At 44.9% G+C, this 22,252-nt stretch overlaps 1 protein-coding gene and 1 long non-coding RNA gene across 4 annotated transcripts in view; one reads left to right on the forward strand and one right to left on the reverse strand.

Moving 5' to 3' along the window:
* Dock2 (dedicator of cytokinesis 2) overlaps positions 1-22,252 on the forward strand; it is a 418,217-nt gene that overhangs the window by 375,338 nt on the left and 20,627 nt on the right. For all 3 annotated transcript variants that reach the window (XM_010622200.2, XM_033761620.1, XM_033761619.1), the window contains 8 exons: positions 3,400-3,490; positions 4,290-4,409; positions 8,026-8,115; positions 9,608-9,712; positions 11,182-11,323; positions 16,184-16,265; positions 17,536-17,620; positions 17,988-18,074. In XM_010622200.2, the coding sequence (XP_010620502.1) occupies positions 3,400-3,490; positions 4,290-4,409; positions 8,026-8,115; positions 9,608-9,712; positions 11,182-11,323; positions 16,184-16,265; positions 17,536-17,620; positions 17,988-18,074 (802 nt within the window). The remainder of the gene's footprint in view (positions 1-3,399; positions 3,491-4,289; positions 4,410-8,025; positions 8,116-9,607; positions 9,713-11,181; positions 11,324-16,183; positions 16,266-17,535; positions 17,621-17,987; positions 18,075-22,252) is intronic.
* The window catches only part of LOC104860883, a 54,127-nt gene continuing 35,339 nt past the window's right edge, over positions 3,465-22,252 (reverse strand). The window contains exons 2-3 of the long non-coding RNA XR_779837.1: positions 5,066-5,155; positions 3,465-3,539 (exon numbers count right to left, since the gene is read on the reverse strand). This is a non-coding gene — a long non-coding RNA (uncharacterized LOC104860883). The remainder of the gene's footprint in view (positions 3,540-5,065; positions 5,156-22,252) is intronic.

Below are 22,252 nucleotides of genomic sequence, written 5' to 3' on the forward strand. Positions count from 1 at the left end.
ATTCTTATTTCTAGACCGTTTTTGTCTCTATATACATCAAACTCTATACATGCATTACCTTTTGCAAAAATGAAATTGTATTACTCATAATTCATTCTTCACTCTCTTTTACATGACAATAATTCTGTGATAATGTCTCAACATAATTTTTAATAAAACTAAAAAATTACCTTTCTGACGTATGCCACCTGATATAGCCAGTCTGCTATTGTTGAACATTTAGGTTCTTTCTGATTTTGTTCTACAATAAACAGTACAACAATAGACTCCTTGGACATACACCTTTGCACAGTACTCCTGAAGGAAACAGCCAGCGGTTAAGGTACCCAATATTTATAAGAGTTGGCTTATTCCATCCAAGGGCAGAACCTGCAAGTCCTAACTGAAAGCAATGCAGATATTGTGAGACACTTAGTTTAACATTATTCCAGAAGTAGAAACAAGTATTTGGGAAAAAAGTCCATAGGTTATCCTGAGCTTTGGTTATTTATAGCATCATTAGGCATGACATGTTGTGCTGCCACAAATCTTTGGACTCTGAGGTCTTTACCTTGTGATGCCGGATAGACTGTTTCCCTGGGTAGATTATTCCAGTAGTTGATTGAAGTTTCCTTTTCTGTGTAATGTTTCTATTCGACCTTCTGTTTTGAGGTTTAAATGAGATACTAAAGATAACATGCCTGGCATATGGTTCCTCCACTCCAACCTCTTGCCTCTCTTTCCCATTTTAGAAGCACAGTTGGTGAATCCCAGACTTCCACAAACTTGGAGATTTGGGAAGTATAGTAATCAAGGAAAGCCATTTTTGCCCAAACCAGACATTGTAAGCATAAGTATAGTCTGAAAACCTGCTCTATTTGGCAGACACCTTATTTAAAAACATTTTTATATTTGGTTGCCAAAACAAAAAAAATTTTTTTTTGAGACAGGGTCTCACTATGTAGTTGAGACTGACCTGGAACTCACTGTGTAGCCCAGGCTGGTCTCGAACTCACAGTGATCCTCCTGCCTCAGCCTCCCGAGTCCTGGGATTACAGGCATGCACCACCATGCCTGGCTTTGGTTGCCAAATTTTTAAATCCAGAGATTTTATATAAAAGCCAACATCTCCTTCTAAAAAACTCAGAGAGTGTGGCAACTCCAGGACCTCATTCTATTCTGCCAGCCATCATCTGAACTGGGTGGTAGTGACCTTTCTAGACTTAATTAAAGCCCTGTGGTCATGAGATTGTCCCTATTCCCTATGGTTATTCCCACTGCCCACCTTACTCAAGCACCTGCAAGTATCTGACTCAATGTCCTGGGGAAAACTCATTGAGGTGTCTTCCTTTGGGCTCTGTAGGAGGTGATCAAATCTCAAATTAACAAAGAGCAAGGTCACTGTTGGTCAAAACAGAAGCTGAGAGTTATAGACAAGTTCCCCTTTGGGCTACCTCCTCCCAGTTTGGGGTCCCAGACTCTTAGAGGTCTAGGGGAAGGGGGATGGGTAGGAAGAGATAAAGCAGGATGAAGTCATGCGTGCACACACAGGTGTTTCCAAATTACACACACGGCCTGGAGGCCCTGTTCAATTGCACTGATAACTCTGACCAGCAAAACATTGTCTTGGGCTGGGAAGGAGAATGAAAAGAATATTCCAACCCTGTCAAATGAGACACCTGCTTTTACCTGTTTCTGGCTCTGGACATTGTAATGTAGGTCTGGGTTTCCTCATTGTAAGAGTGAGGCTGGAAGGATAAATTGATATGATATATGACAATAAAACACTCACTTATTGAATGAATGAGTGAATCTGTCTGATGGTTCTCCACTCATCTCCTCCCTCTCAGAGCCCAGTTCAACTATCAGGCCAGAACCCTTTCTGAAAGCCCCTTCTCCCTCTACCTGGATAAATATAGTTTGTAGTCCATAGACCTCTCCTTCAAAATATTTACCACAATTGCATTTCTGTAATTATTCATTTGACGATTTGATTCCCATCTGTCTCTTTTAGACCATAAATCCCAAATCCAAATCACAGGGCCTAATTGAGCATACTACTGTCTGGTACAACCTCAATGCTCAGCACCCAGGATGAACAAAAGGCCACTAGAGAATCCTAGTGGCTTTTCTTCCCCTCAAAATCCTTCATAGTCCCTAGCCTGAGGTCAGATAGTCAACTTTCAGCTCATGAATCACATTTTATGTGGCCGGGGACACTGGACATCAGCTCTGTACAGAAAGTCTTTCCTGTAACTGGAACCTAAGCCTGAGCATCAAAGCCTGAGCCCATTCTGCCCAGAGGGAGAAAGTGGGTCAGGGCAAAATCCTGGCAGCATGGGACAGCTCTCTCCTCCCACAGGAAAACTCAAGCCTGTTACCCTCACCAGCTTGCCAAGAGTTGGGTGTAAATAAATGACCCTAATGACATGCACGTCACCAAAGCATTGACTCTTTTGGCTCTGGAGTCTGTTTGCAGCAAAGGCAGGAGTGAATGTTTTGTAGGAAAACATAGTTCACTATGATAATAGATAACAGCTGCCATTGCTTGTTGCCAGCCACGGGCTAATCCCTTTCAGTGTAACAAGCAGCAATCCTAGCTGCCACTTATGGAGCCCTTTATATGGAACACACAGTCTGCTTGGCCCTTTACATGCTGAGCAAATCTATAGGTAGATTCTATGACCCTTGCCATTTTACAGATAAGCCAGTTAAGGCACAGAGCAGTGAATTCACTGCCTATTAATACCAAGTCTAGATCAATTATCTAAGAATTTACTGCAGTTCTGTTTGTTTCTGTTCCTCTTCTCAGCACCTTGTCAACTGAATTGTCATCCCAGGGCTCAGAAGTAGAATGTCACTTTGCAAAGGGACAGGATATGTGAATGTGGTTTGTCATTTAATAGTAGAATTTTCCTTTTGACAGCTCAAAGCCTTCATGTGGATAACCACTCTCCAGCCCCTCACCAGCTTCCTTTTTCCCTTTCTTTATGCTTAAAGAACACTGAAGAGAAGGTTGGAGCTGCCCCTTACAGCTATGGTGACTTGTTCTTGCTTCTGGAATCACACAGTGATTAAGAGTGCTGATCCCAACACAGCTTTTCTGTTGATTAGCAGATGATTTCTGATGACTTCTCTATCTGGTCTTCTTTTATTTCTCTTCCTTGCCATATTGCATTGGCCAGATTATTCATCAGCAAGTTAAATGCTGCCCAGGTTAGTTCCTAACTTCTGTAAGCCATGGTTTCTTCCTCTAAAAATGGAAATCCACAGTGGACCTATCTCCCAGGATTGTCGTGTGAATTCAATGATCTAGGGCAGTGATGGCAAGGATTTTGGGAGCTTTCAGTGATACAGACAGCCTGCTGCCTGCCTCCTTATCACTGTACCTGGTAGCTCAGGATATTTTCCCCCAAACAGGTACCTCTACAAACTCCGTGATCTTCACCTGGATTGTGACAATTACACAGAGGCTGCCTACACGCTGCTTCTTCACACCTGGCTTCTCAAGGTACTGCCACTTTGGATGGAGGAGATCCCCAGCAGATCCTCACAGTAAGCTGAAGAGTTGACAAAAGAGAAAGAGAAAACATCAGCCAAGTAAATTTTGATTCTCAGTAGACTTAAAACCTTGACCTGGCTGTATGTTTCTCTGCCCTACTTCACCTAATCACGTAAGGTTTTCGGTGACCTTTACATTTGGCAAAAATAAGCCCTGAGATACGATTTGCAGTGTTACATAGAATCAAAACAATAAAATCATTAGCATGCCCAGTGAGCTGCCTCCTTCTCTTGAAAACTTTGCTGTAGCCGGACAAAGCCTGAATGATCTCCTTGGCTTTTGAAGCTGGGACCATGTCGTATCAGGGTTTAGAAAAAAATCCTTACAGAGTATATACAGTGAGTCAATAGAGAGCCTCATAAGTACAACATAGCAAAAGTCAGGACACATTTCACAAATGGAAATTGTAAGTTAGCCCCCGCCCACCAACACCCATTGTCTCGGGCACACACCACCAGGGGAGGATGTTTACAAAGCTTCCTCTCACTCCTTGTTGGTGCGTTTCTAATATCCCTCATTCACTCATTTGTTCTAGGAACTGGAGGTGCTGAAGGGAAAACTCCAGAAATTCTGGCACTCATGTCCCATGAGGGAGCCTCCCCCTGTTGCAATAAGCTCCCAAACTGAGTTGAAATTGGCATGGAGGAGAAAAAGGGCCCAGGGAAGGTGGTTTCTTCCTTTAGTCCTGGGAAGACACCTGCCATTGGCAGCTCTTGGCCCCATGTGATTCAATGTCCTCTCTTCACAGTGGTCAGATGAGCAGTGTGCATCACAGGTCATGCAGACTGGACATCAGCACCCCCAGACCCACCGGCAGCTGAAAGAGTCGCTCTATGAGACCATCATAGGCTACTTTGATAAAGGAAAGGTAATCTGACCCTGCCTATCTTATCTCTGTGAGGATCCCAGTACCTGGGAAGGACAGTTTTCTCCCACACTCCACACCACCCAGTCCATCCTCAGGTCTGGCCAGCTGTCCTCCCAAATCCTGTATCTGATCACTTTTTTCTATCTCCATCTAAGCTACCAACATCACTCACCTGGATACCACAATGGATCATAAGCAGTTTCTCTGCTGCTTCTATTGACTCTAACAGATTATCCTTCATATACAAAATAAGATGATCATAAAACATATATTGGAGCCTTATAATCATCTCAATGACTCCACCATTCTACTTAAATTATGCAATCCTTCCCATGATTTGTGAAGCCTCATATGATCTCTGTCTTCGTTGCCTCTCTGTCTCATCCCTCCCATGTTTCCTCTTTCTCATGCGCTCTATGCCAAGCTCTTTTTAACCTCAAGACCTGTGCACTTGCTTTTTACTAGCTTGGAGCATTCCTCTTCCATGGCTTTCCTGTGGAGGAAAGAGCTGGCTCTTCTCACTGATTTGGATTTTTTCAGATGTCACGCCCTCAAGGAGGCCTTTCCAGACCACCTCCACCCTGCCCTGATCACCCTTCTTGCTTCTTCAAAGCTCTTGTCATTATAATAAATCAGCTTGTCCATTTTGGCTTTACCTGTTTATTGTCTGCTTCCCACTGTAGAATGCTGTGAGAGTAAAGGCTTGGTCTTGTCCACTGATGGATGCGCAGAGGCTAAAACGGAAGCTGACACACAGAGGGACCAGTGAATACATGCTGGATAAATGAACAGACTGAGTGGGTGGAAGACATTATGGTGACATCCTTGATCTTTAAATAGCAAAGGTTCTTGGTTGGGTTTGACCAGGAGATTGGACCGACCAGCTCCAGTACCTGGAAGACTACAGGAAGCCCATCGCCTGTCCTGAGGGGATGTGTCGTAGCAGGCAACTAAGTGCTCAGGCTCTGCTCCTGGACATCTGGAGTCCATCCCTTGCTTCTCTACCACCCACTCTTTGCCTTCCCTCTTGAGACTCCAATTCCCCATCCACCATAGTGAGGTACTACTAGTACCTACTTTCTAGTTGTAGGGCGAAAATGAGGTGAGAAAGCACACATACCACACCTAGCACAGGAATTGGTACATGGTAACACCTTGTTAAATTTTCATTATTATTATTACCCAGTGGCTTCACTTCTTTTATCAAGCCTTTCTCAAGGCTCCAGCTTACCTACAATCTTGTCTTTCTGCTGAATTTCCAGTTATCTTACAGTTTATCAGGACACCACTTAACACTTAATTGTGGTCTGTCCTGTCAGTGCTGTTCATTGCATCTGTCTTAGTCTGATCTCCACCTTCCCTGGAAAGATAAAATGAGGTAATGTCTGCATTAGGGCTTATAAATTCCCTAAGGGCTGAGCAGTTGGAAAAGACTACTTTTATAATTTACAATTCCAAGCCTCTTGAGGGCAGAGACTCTGCGGTCCCTTGAGCCTCCAGCCCTGCTGGGCATCATATCAGAGCTTCCTGTCTGTTCATTGGCTGGTTAAGTCAGCCAGAGTGTGAGAACTCCAGAACGACCTGTTGAGCTTTGTGTTCAATTCACCCCACTGTGTGCTGACCAAAGAGGACAAAAGCATGAGCCCCAAGCTCCGAGAGTAACTGTCTAATTATCAATCATTACCAACTGTGCATGCTGCCCTTTGCACTGTGTGGTTATGAGGGAGAAGGCAAGAAATAGGGTGGTGTCGACATACTCTAGGAGCAGAGAAGAGGCAGGGATAGGTCACCCTGAAAGCCACTTCTCTGGAAACTTCTAGAAAGAGTCCCAAACTTGTTACCACTGTTTTCGTCTTGCTTTCTCCACATTTCTTCAGGGAATCACCGGTGCACATATACAGTGGTTTTCTTCTCCACAAGTGCAACTTGCCATCACCCCATGGATGGATGCCTGTTCCTCCTTTAAAACCCAACACTTACATCCATGATGCCCATTCTTCACCCATTGCTGCCATGACAGCAAAGCTTGTTTCTTATCTGTCTCTGCTTCTGATCCATCACTGCCTACATCAGTGCCCATGAACATGCTCAGAACCAAGTCGCTGCTCAGATAGGCCACAGCCTGTCAGATAAAAAGGCTCAGATAGGCCAGAGCGTGTCAGAGTTCCCAAGGGGATGAGCAGGAACTCCTGGGCATCTTACTTCCTGCCCTGCCCCTTCCCTGGTCTTTTAGTGATCTCTTAACACACAGGGAGAGCATTTTGTCACCCTGTTTGTGTTATGGTGGGAAGTTGGCAAAGGCCTGTGCTTGAGCCAAACAATCCCCTTGCCTAACTAGGCGCCTTGCTATACAGTCTTCTTGTCCAGGGGGAAGCTCGTAGACTTGGTTCCTTCTGGCACATAAAGCATTTTTATGCTACTCACTAAGCTGTCCTCAGGTTTACAGCCATGGCACCTCCACTCGGCACTGGGATTTATTTATTTTTATGCTTGGATGCATAAAGGACACTTCTGTTTCAAAGCTCACACTGCATTTTGGCAACCTCCTCTCTCTCCTCACCCTGCTCTCCATTTAGAAACATTCTCCATTTCAAATCCAGAGTGATATATATTGGAGATCCCTTGAAGTTGCCTGTCTGAGGAGACTGACTGTCTCTCTTGCCTGTCTGAGGAGACTCCTGGCCCTCTTGAATCTAAGATGGTGGGATGATCTTGGCTTCTGGCCTACGCAGGGCACAGAATAAAGATTGCTCATGTCCTGGGGTTTTTTTCAGACTCGGTTTTAAAAATGGCAAAGACAGGCCTACTACAATACAATTTTAATCATTCTTTAAAAATATTCTAGCATCACCATCTCTGTGCTGCCTCCACTTATTTCCACAACCACATCATCCTGTTAAGAAATGATAGCATTGAGGGCCGGGGATTTGGCTCAATGGTTCTGCTACTTGCCCTGCAAGTGCAAGGGCCCGAGTTCGATCCCTGGTACCAAAAAAATAAAAAGAAATAACAGGATTGGCAGGTGGGAAAGATCCCAGTACTCAACTTCAAGGAATCTGAGATCTACTCCCAATTTTGTCCCTAGACACTCTCTGAACTCAGGCTATTTGTTCATTTCTCTGTGAACCATTTCTCTTTGGAAGATGTGACCAACATCCCCTTGCTCACCCTGCAACCAGGGAAGTGGGAGGAGGCAAAGGTTTAATTTACCAAACCCTTAAGAAACAGAATCACATCCATTGTGCTTGCATCCTGGCCCTCCTTCTGGTTGGACATGGCACTTGGGGCAGGTAGCATTGCTTCTCCCTGTTTCTCGCCTGGGATACAGGGATGCTGTTAATTACTGCCCAGAATGGCTAGGAAGAACCAGAGAACATATGAATAAAATGTTTAGCCCACTCCATTATTTATCAAGAAGCTAGGATGAGAGCCCAGGGAAAGGTCATCCTCCCAGGAAGCCCCTGGCTCTCTCTGCATGGAAGGTGGATCTGGGTCAGAATGAGGCTTGAAACTCAGACCCAGGGGGCACAGCCAGCTTGAAGCCCTTTCTCAGCAAAGGCTGTGGAAAGAATGGGGGGGGGGGTCCCCTAACCTCTGTTTCTGTGACCTTTTGTAGATGTGGGAAGAGGCCATTAGTCTGTGCAAGGAACTGGCCGAACAGTATGAGATGGAGATCTTCGACTATGAGCTGCTCAGCCTGAACCTGGTAAGGGTCTTCACGGGAGGCTGCTGCCCTACAAGCTGGGGGCTGGGGCAAGGAAGGCAGGAGACCAGGCAGGACTAGAAATGAGACAAAGAATGTGGTAGGGCCTATGTGAGGCCATGGTGAGCCTTGCATCTCCCTTCGGGTCAGTTGGATGGAGCGGCTGGTTCCTGTGCGGCTCTGGTGCTGCTGCTTGCTGCTGCTACATGCACAGTAAACACTGTGCTACATTTGCAGTAAAAGCTTCACAAATCACTAAAGCAATTAAATACAAACACAAATTTGTGCTTTTTGATAAACAGATAAATCACATTCAAATGCTCCCCATCTGGCTTCTTCCATTAGCATCTTGATGCTCAGGACTTGATGAGGAAAGTAGGGGGGCTCCACTTGTGCTGCAGACAGACGCCTGGCCTTGGCCCCAGTTGGCCTCTTTGGGAGAGATGCAGAACTTTTTGGCTGCTCCCCCTCCTCCCCACAACCCCCCACATATTTCTTGGCTGTCTGAGTTGCAGGACCCCAGGACACCTTCTCAACCCATTGAGAGAGGCAAGTGCAGACATTTCCAGGAAACTCTGAAATGAGAGTGAGAATGTTGAGAGATGATTGATAGCTTTTTGGAGGAGGGAAATCTGGTGATCTTGTAAAAAGCAGCCAAGTTGTTAGCTGTTTTCATCGCGTGTAAGATCTGATGCAAAAATACTCCTGTGTTTGCACCTTGAGACGCTTAACATCTGCCCCACATACACATCTGCAAAGATGGACTTGGAGGCAGTCGTGCCTTCAAACACATGCATTTATGTACACGCACGTACAGTACACCCATGCACACACCCTGCACAATAGTGCTGTCACACAGGCACCCATCTCGCTCCACATAGAACTTCCGTAACAGGTTGAATACATGAGCTATGCTTTTCCCTGTGTGTGGCATGTATGTTCATGTACACGTGTGTGTGTGCCTGTGTGCTACATCATGATTTCTTTAGACTAATAGCAATGTAAGAGGCCCCAAAGTATACAGTAAAATACAAACTGTTTTTATAGATGTTAGAATTGATGAGATGTATTAGGTATGCACACATGGGACGACATTTCCATCCAGACACACTGATCTATTTGAATATCCTTCACACATACGCAGCTGAGTGTGTGTGGAGTTGGGGACACAGTGGCTATGGCAGGGAGCAGGCTCAGTTCCACACTCACTGGCTTCACTGAGGTACCATTTTCTTTCACTATAAATTGGAGGTTTTCATGGGATTGTCCCAAAAATGATGCAAGAATGAGCTAGTACAGGTAGAGTGACTAACAGTACCTGACACACCGTGAACATAGCTGTTACATGATTACAGACATAGCCACTGAAATGCTGTTTTATGCATTTGCCACATTGGTTTTGGTATAATGCTAACGCCTTACCTGAGGACTCTTTGCGTTAAGTGTGCCTTGGGTACACATCTGCATTATCATAAATTGTGTTTTCTACTTTCAGAATCAGCAGGCAAAATTCTATGAAAATATCATGAAAATCCTCAGGCCCAAACCAGACTACTTTGCTGTTGGATACTATGGTCAGGGATTCCCCACCTTTCTGCGGGTGAGTTTGAAGTGATCCAGACATCAGACTAGGCTCCGGGGCCTTGGCATCTCGATGTCCCTGTGTGCTTTGAAGATCAGCTTGTGTTCTGAAGGGCACGGCTCAGAAGGTGAGCTGGGTGCTGCCAGCAGCCCCAACAGATGCCTCCTGCTGTTTCTGCTCACAACTAGAGCTGTCTCAAGAGGCGGTGAGCTCCCCATCGCTGATATAAAGACGTCTGAGAGGCTGGAGGACATCTGCTCTCCAGGAGTTACTACAGAGCAGAGTTCTCAGACCTTTACTCACTTGAGTTACTGAAGATTTCAGAAAAGTTTGTAGATTATCTCTATGTGCATATATCATATGAAAACTAAAAGCAGAAATTTTTAAATATCAGGTGGTGTATTTAAAAATAAAATATCACATGTTGGTATGAGTTATATTTTAGAAAAATGTATACACATTTCAGTGTTTTAAAAAAATCATTGAAAGTAGCAGGATTGTTTCACATTTCTGCAGCTTTCTAATATCTGGCTTAAGAAAGACAGTGGGATTCCCTATCTGCATTTTTAATCTGCTGCCGTCCATACTATACAGCCTCTGGATTGCTCCACCATATACTCATGAGAGAATGGGAGTAAAAAGGCAACTAACGGTTTTATTATGAAAATAGCTTTGGTCTTCTGAGTCCTTGAAAAGGTCTTGGGGACCCTCAAGGAGCATCACTGCTGCTCTAGAGGCTTCTCCATCCACTTGTAAGGGATTACATGAAGTCACCTATAGGCTTCTTTCCATTCTGTGATTCTATGGCTCAATCCTAGTGTCAGAGGGAATAGCAAATCTGATCCCTGACCTCACTTGACTGACTTTATAGTTGAGGAAATCTCTACCAGTGGATGTGGAATCGCAGTGGGCTGAGGCAGTGAACACTGTGGGCACAGGTAAGGGTGGACGGTGAGGTCCTCTTGGATGAAGCAGAGGTGACTTTTCAAACCTCACTGCATAGGAGGCATTGCCCATATCTCCTGAGAGGGGAAGGAAAATCACTCCTGATTGGGAATTTCTGGTATAAAAGAGGCAAATGTGAGCAGGGAAGAATAAAGCGCATTCTAGGGGCTCAGGACCAGGCGGCCTGTAAAGAAGGACTTGGATGTTGGTCCCTGCCAGCCCACAGACCCAGCTCACATGGTCTGCTAAAGGCAGGAGGGAAATGTTATGCCCATGTCAACCAAGAGGGTATGACATGTATAAATGTGGAGAGAGTAATTATGCTGGAAGCTGTACATGGAATGGTTTAAAGAAGAAAGTTCTCCGTATCCACAATCTTCTCTACCTGTAGAACCAGTCTGCATAAAGTGGTGTGCCCAGCAGGTCAGTGGGTTGAGCTCCTCCTCCTTTCCCTTCCTTTGGAAGGAAGCCTCCTGGCTTTGCTTGGGCCCCATCCTCCACACTGGGGCCTGGCATCTCTGACAGGTGTCATCTCTCTACAGAACAAAGTGTTCATCTACCGTGGGAAGGAGTATGAGCGGAGGGAAGACTTCCAGATGCAGCTCATGAGCCAGTTCCCCAATGCAGAGAAGATGAACACGACCTCTGCTCCTGCTGATGATGTGAAGAATGCCCCAGGCCAGTGTATCCTTGGGGAGTGCACCAGCCACGGGGCCAGGCACGAGCAGCCCTGCAGGGACTTTAGCCTGTTGAGATCTTAGCCCTATGGACTCAGTGCTGCTACCATAATGACTGCAGTGTGCCAGCTTGAGTGCCAAGTGTGCGATCCAGAACACCCAGCTCAGTACATTTCACCCTCCACACCCCTGGGTTCTGCCCCTGGGGTCTTAGCCACTGCAAATTGAAAATATTTGGGAGAAGAATGAATCCGTACTGAACATGTACATACCTTTCTTCTTGTCATTATTCCCTAAACAATATAGCATAACAACTATTTGTGGCATTTACACTGTATTGGGTATTACAAGTCATCTGGAAATGGCTTGATGTATAACACAGGGTGTGCAAATACTGTGCCATTTTATGTAAGGAACTTGAGTATCCTTGGATTTTAGTATTTACCAAGGGTCCCAGAACCAGATCCCAGGAAACACTGGGATGACTGCATGTTCTAAGTACCACTGATTAATTCACTACCTTTTCATTCATCTTGGTAATGAATACCCTCAAGCCTTGGCTCTATTCTGCAAGCACTGTGAAGGTAGTAATTACATCGTGGGGCTGGGGATTTAGCTTAGTGGTGCCGCCACCTGCCTCATAAGTGTAAGGTCCCCAAGTTCAATCCCTGGTACCAAAAAAATTAATAATAATAATAACGATGATAATAAAATTATAACATGGTCCTACTTTCTGGAAGCATTGCAGGTAGCAAGTAAAAGAGACACTGAGCAATTAATTGCATTATTAAATATTTATTTATAAAAATATAAGCCATGTCAAGAAGATGCTGTGCAGGGTATTCTGTCTGGGAGAGCAGAGAAGGCTTCCTTGAGTAAAATGATGGGGGAGATAAGTAACTAGCCAAAGCTTAGTGAGAGATGGGAGATGCCCAATGCCCTTGGACAGAAAGGAGGAGGCTGGTGTGCAAAGGCCTTTTGTAAAGAGCACAGCAGGTTTCAAGGACTGAATTGACCCCACACTGCTATTATATTAAAACCAAAAGCCTCGAGCAAGCCTTCCAAGCTGTCTATGAGCCGTCTCCTACCTGCCCAACATCATCACCTGCAACTCTTCCTTCCCGTCTTCATGTTCTTCTTGCTTTCTCTGCTCCCCTCTGCTTGGAATGCCCTTCCCCCAGCTGCCTATGCAGCTGACTCCTACTCACCTGTCAGATCCCCACCTTGATGTCACCTCCTGGAGGAGGCTTTCATTGGTCACTTTATCTAACATGGCCTTTTCTGGACTCTTTGAGACCCTGTTTTATCAAACCCTGTTTGTTTTCTTTATGGAAATGACCTCTATCTGTCACAATCTTGGGTGCTTCTTAAAGATATATGACTGTGAAAGATAATGTCAGCCCATGAGGAAAAACCTTTGCTCTCTCGTTTCCTGCACTAATCCCCTTTCTCCCAGGGTGCCTGGCACAGAGCTTAAACTCAGGAAATATTTATTGATTAACAGGAAGAAAAAGAAAACAAGTGAGAAAGCAAAGAGAACAGACTGATAGAGAAGGAAGGAGGGAGGCAGGGAGGTGTCACGCCACTTGGAGTGCTTGGGGCAGAGCAGAGGTGCAGGAAGCTGATGTTAGGGATCTTGGGAGGTGTGGGAGGCATTCATAGGGCCAGGAGTGGACACTGGGCAGGAGTCAGGATGCAGGGTGACCAGGATCATATAAGGCCAGAATAAGGCCAACTGCTGAGCCAGGGAGCACATTAACCCTGCCTGGCTCCCTGCATTGCACTCTTTACCACAGATTAAGTTACTGCCACTAAAATGGGATTGACAGGTTGCATTGCTGGTCTGCTAAATCTGCTGGACCTTAATCCAAATATTTTCCCCTTGGGTGATAAATATTCAGCTGTAACCTTTTCATTATGCTTGCCTGCCCTTCATCTCTACTCCACCCTGATTATTTGCAGGAGGAAATACAACTGGTAGTAAAGTTGGCTGGTTACAAATGCAAGTTTGGTTACAGGCGAGACACAGGATTAGTACTAAGGCCCTGCTAAGGGGACATCCTGGTACCAAACAGCTGTGTGGCCTTTTATTTGGCATGGAAGAGAGAGCGTGTATTTCTGGTTCATATCATATTTAGGGCCCTAAGGCCTGGCTCAGTGCAAAGAACCAGGTGGTAAAGAAAAGGATGAGGCCCGACATGGGCTAAATATTCTCTTCATGAGACTGAGTGCTTTATGACAACTATTCCTTTAAACTCCATAAAACACTGTAAGCTGAATGTTAGCTTTTCCTACTCATTGAGAAGGAATATGTGAGGCAGAGAGACAAAGTGATATGCCTAAGATTATAAAGCTAATTCGTGGTGGGTTTGGTATTTGAATCCCAAGATCTGTCTGTCTCAAAACCTGTGTTCTATTTTGCCATCTTAAAAAAAAAAAAAAATTAACTGTTTTCCATGACTTAGGCATTTTATATGCATTGTTTTTGTATTTTCTTCATAACAATCCCAGCAGGGTTAGTTGAGTAGTACTGCTTTCTGCATTTTTCTAATTAACAACTACAACAACAAAAACCAACAACAAAAAAATTGAGGCCCAGAAATTTTAAGCACTTGAACAAGGTCACAGCTAGGAAGCAATGAAGTCAGCATTTGAACTCAGGCCTGCTTTTTGCCAAAATCTTGCATTCTTGATACTCGGTTCTCTTCCCTTGTTAGAAAGTTGGCAAGTAGTTTGGGAAGCTGACAAGTCACATGTGTTCTCATTTAGGTATCCAGACAGGAGAAGATGGAACGTGCAGGTCTGCCTGCAGGAGGCTATTAAGTCCATGCTAGGTTTAGTGCACAGTCTGAGAGTCCAGCCCTGTAACCTCCTGGAGCAACTCAAGGGACTCATATCACAGGCTTCCCAGGAATAGGTCTCAATTTTCCTTTTGGGTTAAGGCCAATGGAAAAAAATCAGTAGATATACCTAGAATCTTCTCTTAAGGGGTTTTATCAACTTTTCTGTCACAGTTGCACAACTCTGCTGTTGTACTGGGAGAACGGCCATTGATAAGACATAAACAGATGAGCTTGGCTGTTTTCCAGTAAAACTTTATGGGCACTGAAATTTTGAATTTTATATATCATTTTTACATGCCACAAAGCATTATTTTTCCCCAGCTATTTGAAAATACCAAGCCTTTTTAGCTTTTGGTCCATACTAAAACAGAGGATGAGCTGGATTTGACCCACCATACTTTGCCAACCCCTACAGGCTTAATCCAGACAGATTTTCCTCCCAGGACAGGCTGTTGTCCGTAGTGGCTAAGAAAGAAAACGGTTTTCTTGAGATTTTTAGAAGTGCTTCCATTAAGATTGATTCATCTGGGTGAACTATTGCCTTTTTCCAAGGGATCCTCATTCTATGTGAAAGTACTCTTCAGAGGTGAAACTGTCAAATTGCCAATGTATTTGCATAGAATAAGTTTATCAAAGAGCAACAATTTAATTATTTGTAATTTTGTTTTGGCCATTTCTTATGTGTCAAAAAAAAATCATACATAGCCTCCACCATCAGGATGAGATATAATCTGGAGGGTAAGGGTGGAGTGAGATGGGGTGCAAAGACCTGATCCTAGTAGAAGTGTAGAAAGATGCTATGGGAACCAAAGGAAGGAAAATGGCTCCTGTCTAAAGTGGGTGCCATTAGTTTTCATGGGCTGTGGTGTTTGACACCTGTCTGACAGGCTCCCAGGGGGAGGAATGGTAGGGAGGGAAAATGTTCCAAGTGGGGAGCATATCTGTTGCTAGCCAGAGATAATGGTAGGAAAGTGGGTCACAGCCATCTGGATATAGCTTCAAAAGCCAACAAGAGACATGTCGGGGGAAGACGTTTGAAGTTATAGTGGTCTATGGAGGAAAGAGATATGGGTAGAGAAGACATAGAAGATAAGGAAAGGAAAGCAGGGGTCAGGGATGGGACCAGTGACTACTGACTCTGTTCATTTGATTTATCAGACTCTGGCTTAAAATGAATGAAGACAGATTTAGAATAAATCACAATAAACATCTGGCCCCAATGATACCCATCTGATGTCATGTGCCCTTAGAAGACATCACTAACTGATCACGAAACTTTCCTGCTAAGCCTGGACAGAGATCCTTACAATCCTGCATCAGGTAGTTGCTTTGAAACTCTCTTGTTGCATGTCCTAAAGTAGTCCTTCTCAAATATCACCATGTATATGAATCACCCAGGGATCTTTTCAAATATAGGTTCTGACTCTGAATATCTGAGGTAGGACCCGAGAGTCAGTATTTCTAATAAGCCACTGATGGGGCCAGCCAGAGGACCATCTTTGAATAAGCCTAGAGTAAATAATTCTGAATGTAGGGTTAAAATACCTAAATACAAACTCTAATTCTGTTCTTACCAGCTCTGTGATCTTCAACAAGTTGGCTGGTTTTTCTGACCTCAACAGGGACAATTTAGGTTAATAATGCCTTCGAGAGGAGTTAGAGAGTGTAAACAAAACCATGGGGAGATGTGCTCTGAAACTGATGGAGAGGTATGCATTCATTAGATGGCATTATTTTTAATGATAATATAGCAATGGTGATGATGACAAAATGCCACTAACTCTTCTAGCAGGAATAAAGCCCTGAGATGGGGTTGTGGGGTGACAGGCACCTGATAAAAACCACAAAGACTGCTAACTGGTCATTAGGACCTGGTTGGGAGCCAGCAACTTGAAGTTGATTACTCAAGAAAAATGTGACCCCAGAAGGGCAGGGCTGGGAGCTTTCAGCTGGAACCTGCTACATTTGGAACTGTTTCTGAGGCCAACAAACATATTGTAAGTCCTTAACTTCAGGGATTTCAGACATCCAGTGTTTCACTGTCCAACCTGTCTTGGATGAACACCCCAGATTCAAGAACAAGCCAGTGCCTGATCAGATCATAAAGTAAGACCTGCAGCCCCCCGGAAAGAGGAGTGGGGGAGGGAACTCCAAAGGGCCCATCACACTGAGCTGGTGGCAGGACAGGCCCTGGGCTCTACTGTACCTTAGCCAGTTTCTCCCTTTTCTCTTTGGAAGAATTGTTTCAATTAGCTCAGTTCTGCCCCTGACAAGGCTAAAGCCAGAGATGGATGGGAGAATCAGGGTTAAGATTGGCTTTGTGGCACAGTGAATCCTCATTAGACACTGATGAGATTCATTGAAATGGATATGGAAAGCTACTCCTTAGGCTGACCCTAGAGTGGCCCCAAGTGACCAGCAACCAGAAAGTGTTGGCTTAGCAGAGTAGCGAGATAAGCACAGGGTGGCCTCGGGCATGTTGAGCACATTCTTCCAAAGGGATCTCTTCTCAGTATTTGGGAGGGTTGTACATTGACAATGGATGTGCTCAGATTATGTTAAAGGGACAGTAGATAAAGAAACATAAAGGCAGTGTCAATCCATCCAATACCGGGTTGCAAGATAATTGATGAGGCTATGAGGTGGGAGGTCTGTAGGTCCCAGTTATGCGTATTTGCCAGCTCTCTGGCTTACCTCCTGAACCCCAGGCCCAGGGACCAAAGAGGATCACCTGTGTGTCTTAGAAAAAGTCCTTTCTTCTGGGTGGCCAGAAACAGGGATTACTTAGGGAGAGGCAGCCCCTTTTGTATAGGGTATAGAGTTAGCCCTTCCACTCACCTCACCCAAGTGCCATGCCCAAGGGGGGACACCGAGCTGGGATCAAAGCTTTCCCTTACCCTCTTGCTCAGGTACCCATGGGCAGGTGACAACAGCTCTACAGTGAGTACAGTGTCCTGCTAGCAATACTGTCAGGCCTGGCCAGGGACTCAGAAGAATGATTTAAGGGGACAATTGGCATTGCTAAAGAAATCCTTGGAGGACACCCCTGTGATACCTAGATTCAGTACTAGGGTCCAGGAAGTGAAGATGTAGGCCACTGTATGTGCATTAATACCAGCATTCCAAGTGCCTGGATACTCTGGGGGTGCTATGTTCTCCTGAGGGCATAACAGCAGCGTTAAGTCACCTTACCAGGAGAGCCTGTGTAAGAGCCACTTTGGAGGCACCCAGAGCACAGAACCTGATTTCTAGCATAGCTACAAGGACTCTTCTAGACATGGTGTGTGCTGTGATGAGCATCCCACCGTGCAGTCCAGATCAAGGGTCCGCTGCTGGACATAGTTAGCACGAGCCTTGGCTTCTTCCCGTCTTTCAGCTTTTACAAATCCAACTACGTGCAAAGGTTCCACTACTCCCGCCCTGTGCGCAAGGGGACCATAGACCCTGAGAACGAGTTTGCTGTGAGTATCTCCCCTACCCTGGACCTCCTTCAGCAACCAGATCATGCCCCTTGCCAGCCCAGAATGGGAGGGAACTTGATCAAAAATCAGAGAAGATGAGACTAACATTCACGGCTGTGATGACACCCACTCCTCACTCTGTTGGGTTTTCTCATTTCCTAAGTCCAGGGAAAGCTTAAGCTTCATGCTGGGAAAGAATTCTTCAGTACACAGCCAAGTGTGTTTCTAGATCTTGCAGTGTTTTTTCTGCTCCTGGGCAGATGGGAAGCCTCTGGGGGCCTGGCAGGGCCTCCGCCAGGCTTTCTTGATGCTCAGGCTTCATGAATGTGTTGCTTTCTTGCCCTTGCATCCCGTCCCCCCGGGACAGTCAATGTGGATCGAGAGGACCTCCTTTATGACTGCATACAAGCTGCCAGGCATCCTGCGCTGGTTCGAGGTGGTTCATATGTCACAGGTGAGTCCAGAGCATTGGTAGCAGACCCTTTCCTCCTCTGCCAGGCGGGACACAACCAGGTTCAGGAGGTCCTATTGACTGTGCAAAGGGCCTGTGTTATTGTTTGACACTCCTATCCTGGAGTTCCAGGTTCCCAGTGCAAGAGACCTCAGGCCACATCCACAGGAACCGCTTTCAGATATTTTTAAGCCAATAGATAACCTTCCTCTGAGTAGGTTAAACCTTTCATAGACTCCAGTAAAACATAAAACAGGCACATCTGAGGTGGTGAAGGGAGGGGGACTTAGCAGAGGGCCTACAGCTCCATCCACTCAGTTACCCCTTTGTATTCATCCTATCCCAGCAGCTTGTTGGGGTGGCTCTGCAGTGTGAGATCATTTTATACTCGGATAAACTGAGGCTCAGAGAAGGGAAATCAAACAGTGCCAAAGTTCTGACTAGAATCCAAATAGGGACATATGCAGGATTTCTTACACATTGATTCATTCAAAAACTAGTTCACGAGTACCTAACACGTGTCATGCTGTTCTGAGACTTGGAGATTCCACAGTGGAATGCACATTCTAGTAGGAGAAACAGATTAAAAAGTCAAAGTGTTTACTTTGACTGTGTTATACTGTGTTGTATAGTGATAACTGCAGTGGAGAAACACAAAACAGAAAAGTAAGGATGGAAGGTAGTGACTGAAATAGCACAGTAGGAAAAAGCTTCCTACCAGAATGGCTTTTCAGCACAACCCAAAGGGAAGTAGGGAAGCGGTCCATGCATAAATTAAAGAGAGGCCATTCCAGTAGAAAGAAGAGCAAGTGGAAAGGCCCTGAGGCCAGAGCATGCTTGTGTCTAGATCAGAACAAGTGAAGGATAAGTAAGTCATAGTCACCTAATCCCAGATCATAGAGGGCCTTATAGACCATCCCTGGTGCTTGGGCTTTTCCATAAGCAAGGCAAAGCCATGAGCAGAGGAGAGAGGGTATGACCGGTATATTCAAACTACTGTGTTATCTGCATCTACACCATCCCACTCCAGCCTTGAATGCCCCCTCCTTTCCAATAAACCAGCCACTTGGTATCTCATCAACCTCCTTTTTGTGGGTATGGCCTAGACCTTGGAAAAAGAGAATAAGGATGATGACAGCAATAAACATTGAGCATGGGCTAAGCTGTTCACTTGCGTGATTGCATGTAAATCCCCCTTACCGCTCTGTAACCTTATAAGGCAGATATTATCCTCTGTATTTTACAGATGGGGAACCGAATGAGTTCATGGGTTGTTCAAGGTTAGTAAAAGAGGTAGAGCTGGACTTAAACCTCCCTTATCAGCCAATCGGAATGGACTCATTCTTTCCTTCTTCAGGGTGCCTTCAGTCCCCCAGCAAGGGGAGCTTTCCTTCCTGGAAAGGAAGAAAGTGTACTTACCCTTGGTTCCCGGGACATACTGACACATGATAAATCAACAAGTGTCTTAGGCACTGTGTCAAAGGCCTTATAGCCTTACTCCATTTCATTTTCACAAAACCCTCTGAGGTACCTACAGTCAGCCCTCTGCTTGTTACAGATTACACACACACAGCTTCAACCAAGTACAGATTGAAGCTATTTGAGGAAAAAATTGTATCTGTACTGAAAATGCACAGACATTTTTCTTGTCATTATTCCCTAAATAATATGATACAGTAACTATTTACATATCATTTACATTATATAAGATATTGCAAGTCATCTAAAATGATTTAAAGTATATGGCAGGGTATATACAAATACAGTGCCATATTATATAAAAGACTTGAACAATTTTGGATCTGTGGTGTACTCAGAGGGTCCTCGAACAAGTCCCCATGGATTCTGAGGGACAACTGTAGTTCTAGTGTAAGGATGAAGAATGTGAAATTTCAGTAGCTGCTGCCCATTAGCCCTGGCTGAGCCTTGTCACCGGTGGGGCCTTTTACCAAATACATGATCCCCAAAACTCTGCTCAAAGAGATGTATCTTTGGTCAACACAGATGCCCTTAGGTAGGAAGCCAACATTATTTTCTCTCTCATTCTCTGTTCCCAATGGCTCTAATGAGAATACAGATTTGGGAACCTCAAAATGGTTTTCAGAAAGAAGAGAAAAGCCAATCGATGGATCTTTCCCTTGATAATGACTTGTCTTAAAGCCTGCATCCCTCAGACATGCCAGGCTACTGTTGGATCCAGGTGTGGTGCTGGGCTCAATGCAAGCGTGCTGGTTGGTTTTCCTTAGACCCCCACCTAGACCTTGGCCTTGTAAAACCCTGCAGAGGTCTGCACACTTGACTAGAACCAGACCATGGGTTTCAGCCATCGACTGGTGTATGGCCTTCCCCTCCATTTAGTACTGTGCTTATGTGTGCCGGTGTGCAGGTTGTGTGTGCACATGTGTGTTCATGGGTGGGTGCTAAATTTGAATGTAGTATTCCTTAACGATTCATACATAAAAGCTTGATCCCCAAGGTAGTGGTTTGGGAGGTTCTAAGTTCACTAGGGGGGGTATCCCTTCAAAAGGGATGTAGGACCCTGGTCTCTCAGTCACTCTCTGCTTCCTGGCTTGTGATTGAGTCATCTGCTTTGACACACACTCCCTACCCTTGCTATATGGCAATCCCACCAGAGGCCCAAACCGGTGAGACTGCCCAGTCTTGGGCTTGACCCTGCAGAACATGAGCTACCTGAACCACTCCTCTTGTAAGTTAATTGCCACAGGTATTTTGTTGTGGTAACATTAGCTTACTGATTCAGTAGGTGGATGCATGCATTTGTGTCAGGGAGTGACAGTGACAGAGAGGGTGAATCTACTCCCAAGGACTTCTCCCCAGAGGAGCTGACATCTCCAAAATCTAGAGGTTGGAACATTTTCTATAAAAAGGGCCAGATGGAAGTGTACAGACTCAGGAAAGGGTGTGAGAAATTTAAGTTTCACAGGAATTTAAGGAAATGACTTATTTAAAAAGACTAAGAACGTGGCCATGAAGGCCCAACTATCCCACCCATGTATGTAGCAAGTACAAGCACTTACAGGTGATATTTTTGAAGAATTCTGTATCAAGTATTGTATTGTCTCAATCTTTACTACACTGCTAGTGAGGTAAGCATTACAATCAGTGTAGACATGGTAAAATTTAGGGTACCTCCTTCTATGACATTTTCTCAGATTCCTTATCCTTCCAACTCCACTTTCTGCCAGTGAGTCTCCCACTCTTAAGACAATTGCCATTTTATCTTAACAAGCATTTATAGCTAGCTACCAATAACTTCTTGAAGTAAGTTTTTCTTATTTCTTTTACCATGAATCAACTGATGCTTAGATAGGTTAGGAAACTTGTCCAAGGTCACACAGGTTAAAAAAAAGAAACCCAAAGCTGAGTTTTGCAGTGTTTTCATTTAATCAGTTCAGTGGTCAGCAAACTATGGCTTGTGGCCAAATTCCACCTGCCACCTATTTGTATAGTTTTATTGGGACACCATGCTTGTTTATTTACATATTCCCATGGCTGCTTTTCCCTCCACAGAAACAGAGTTGAGTAGTTGTAACGGAGACCATCTGGCCTGTGAATTCTGAAATATTTACTATCTGGCTCTTCTACAGAAAATGTTTGCCGACCTGTAGTTTGGTGTTTTAGTCTAGGTCCTAAGCTCTTGGGAATCACACTATTTGCCAGTTGTCATTTGATGGCCCTTTGTTTACACTGCTTTCTGAGAAGTGTGGAAGAAGAATTCTGCTTTATTTTCTCAGTTAAAGTGGATCTACCTGAAATAGCAACTCTACCTATAGTCCAGTCTTGGGGCTCCTCATGCCAGGCTGATGCTCACATTGCAATCTGGCCTCTGGCTGAAAGCCCCCACATGTTAGCAACACAACCAGTATGTGATGGCTTGAGTTGGAGTGCGTTGGACCCAGGCTATCAGAAGAGGGAAGCCGCTCTAGGACAGGCAGCCTCTGAGACCCCAGAAAATGCCTGGCACATCCCACCTCCACCTCCCCAGGGAGATTCTTCTCAATAAGCCAGAGTCAGCTGTCCCACACAGCAGACAACCCCCTTACCCCCAAATTCCTTATTCCACCCACAGCCTGCTGCAGCTCCTTGGGGAGTGTGTCCTCATTTGATTCCCACCCCAAATGAAAGTGATACCAATAATTATATCTGCATTTAAAGGGACC

This window comes from Fukomys damarensis, unplaced genomic scaffold, assembly GCF_012274545.1.
Source record: "Fukomys damarensis isolate Sample0158 unplaced genomic scaffold, DMR_v1.0_HiC HiC_scaffold_9, whole genome shotgun sequence".
Classification (NCBI taxonomy): domain Eukaryota; kingdom Metazoa; phylum Chordata; class Mammalia; order Rodentia; family Bathyergidae; genus Fukomys; species Fukomys damarensis.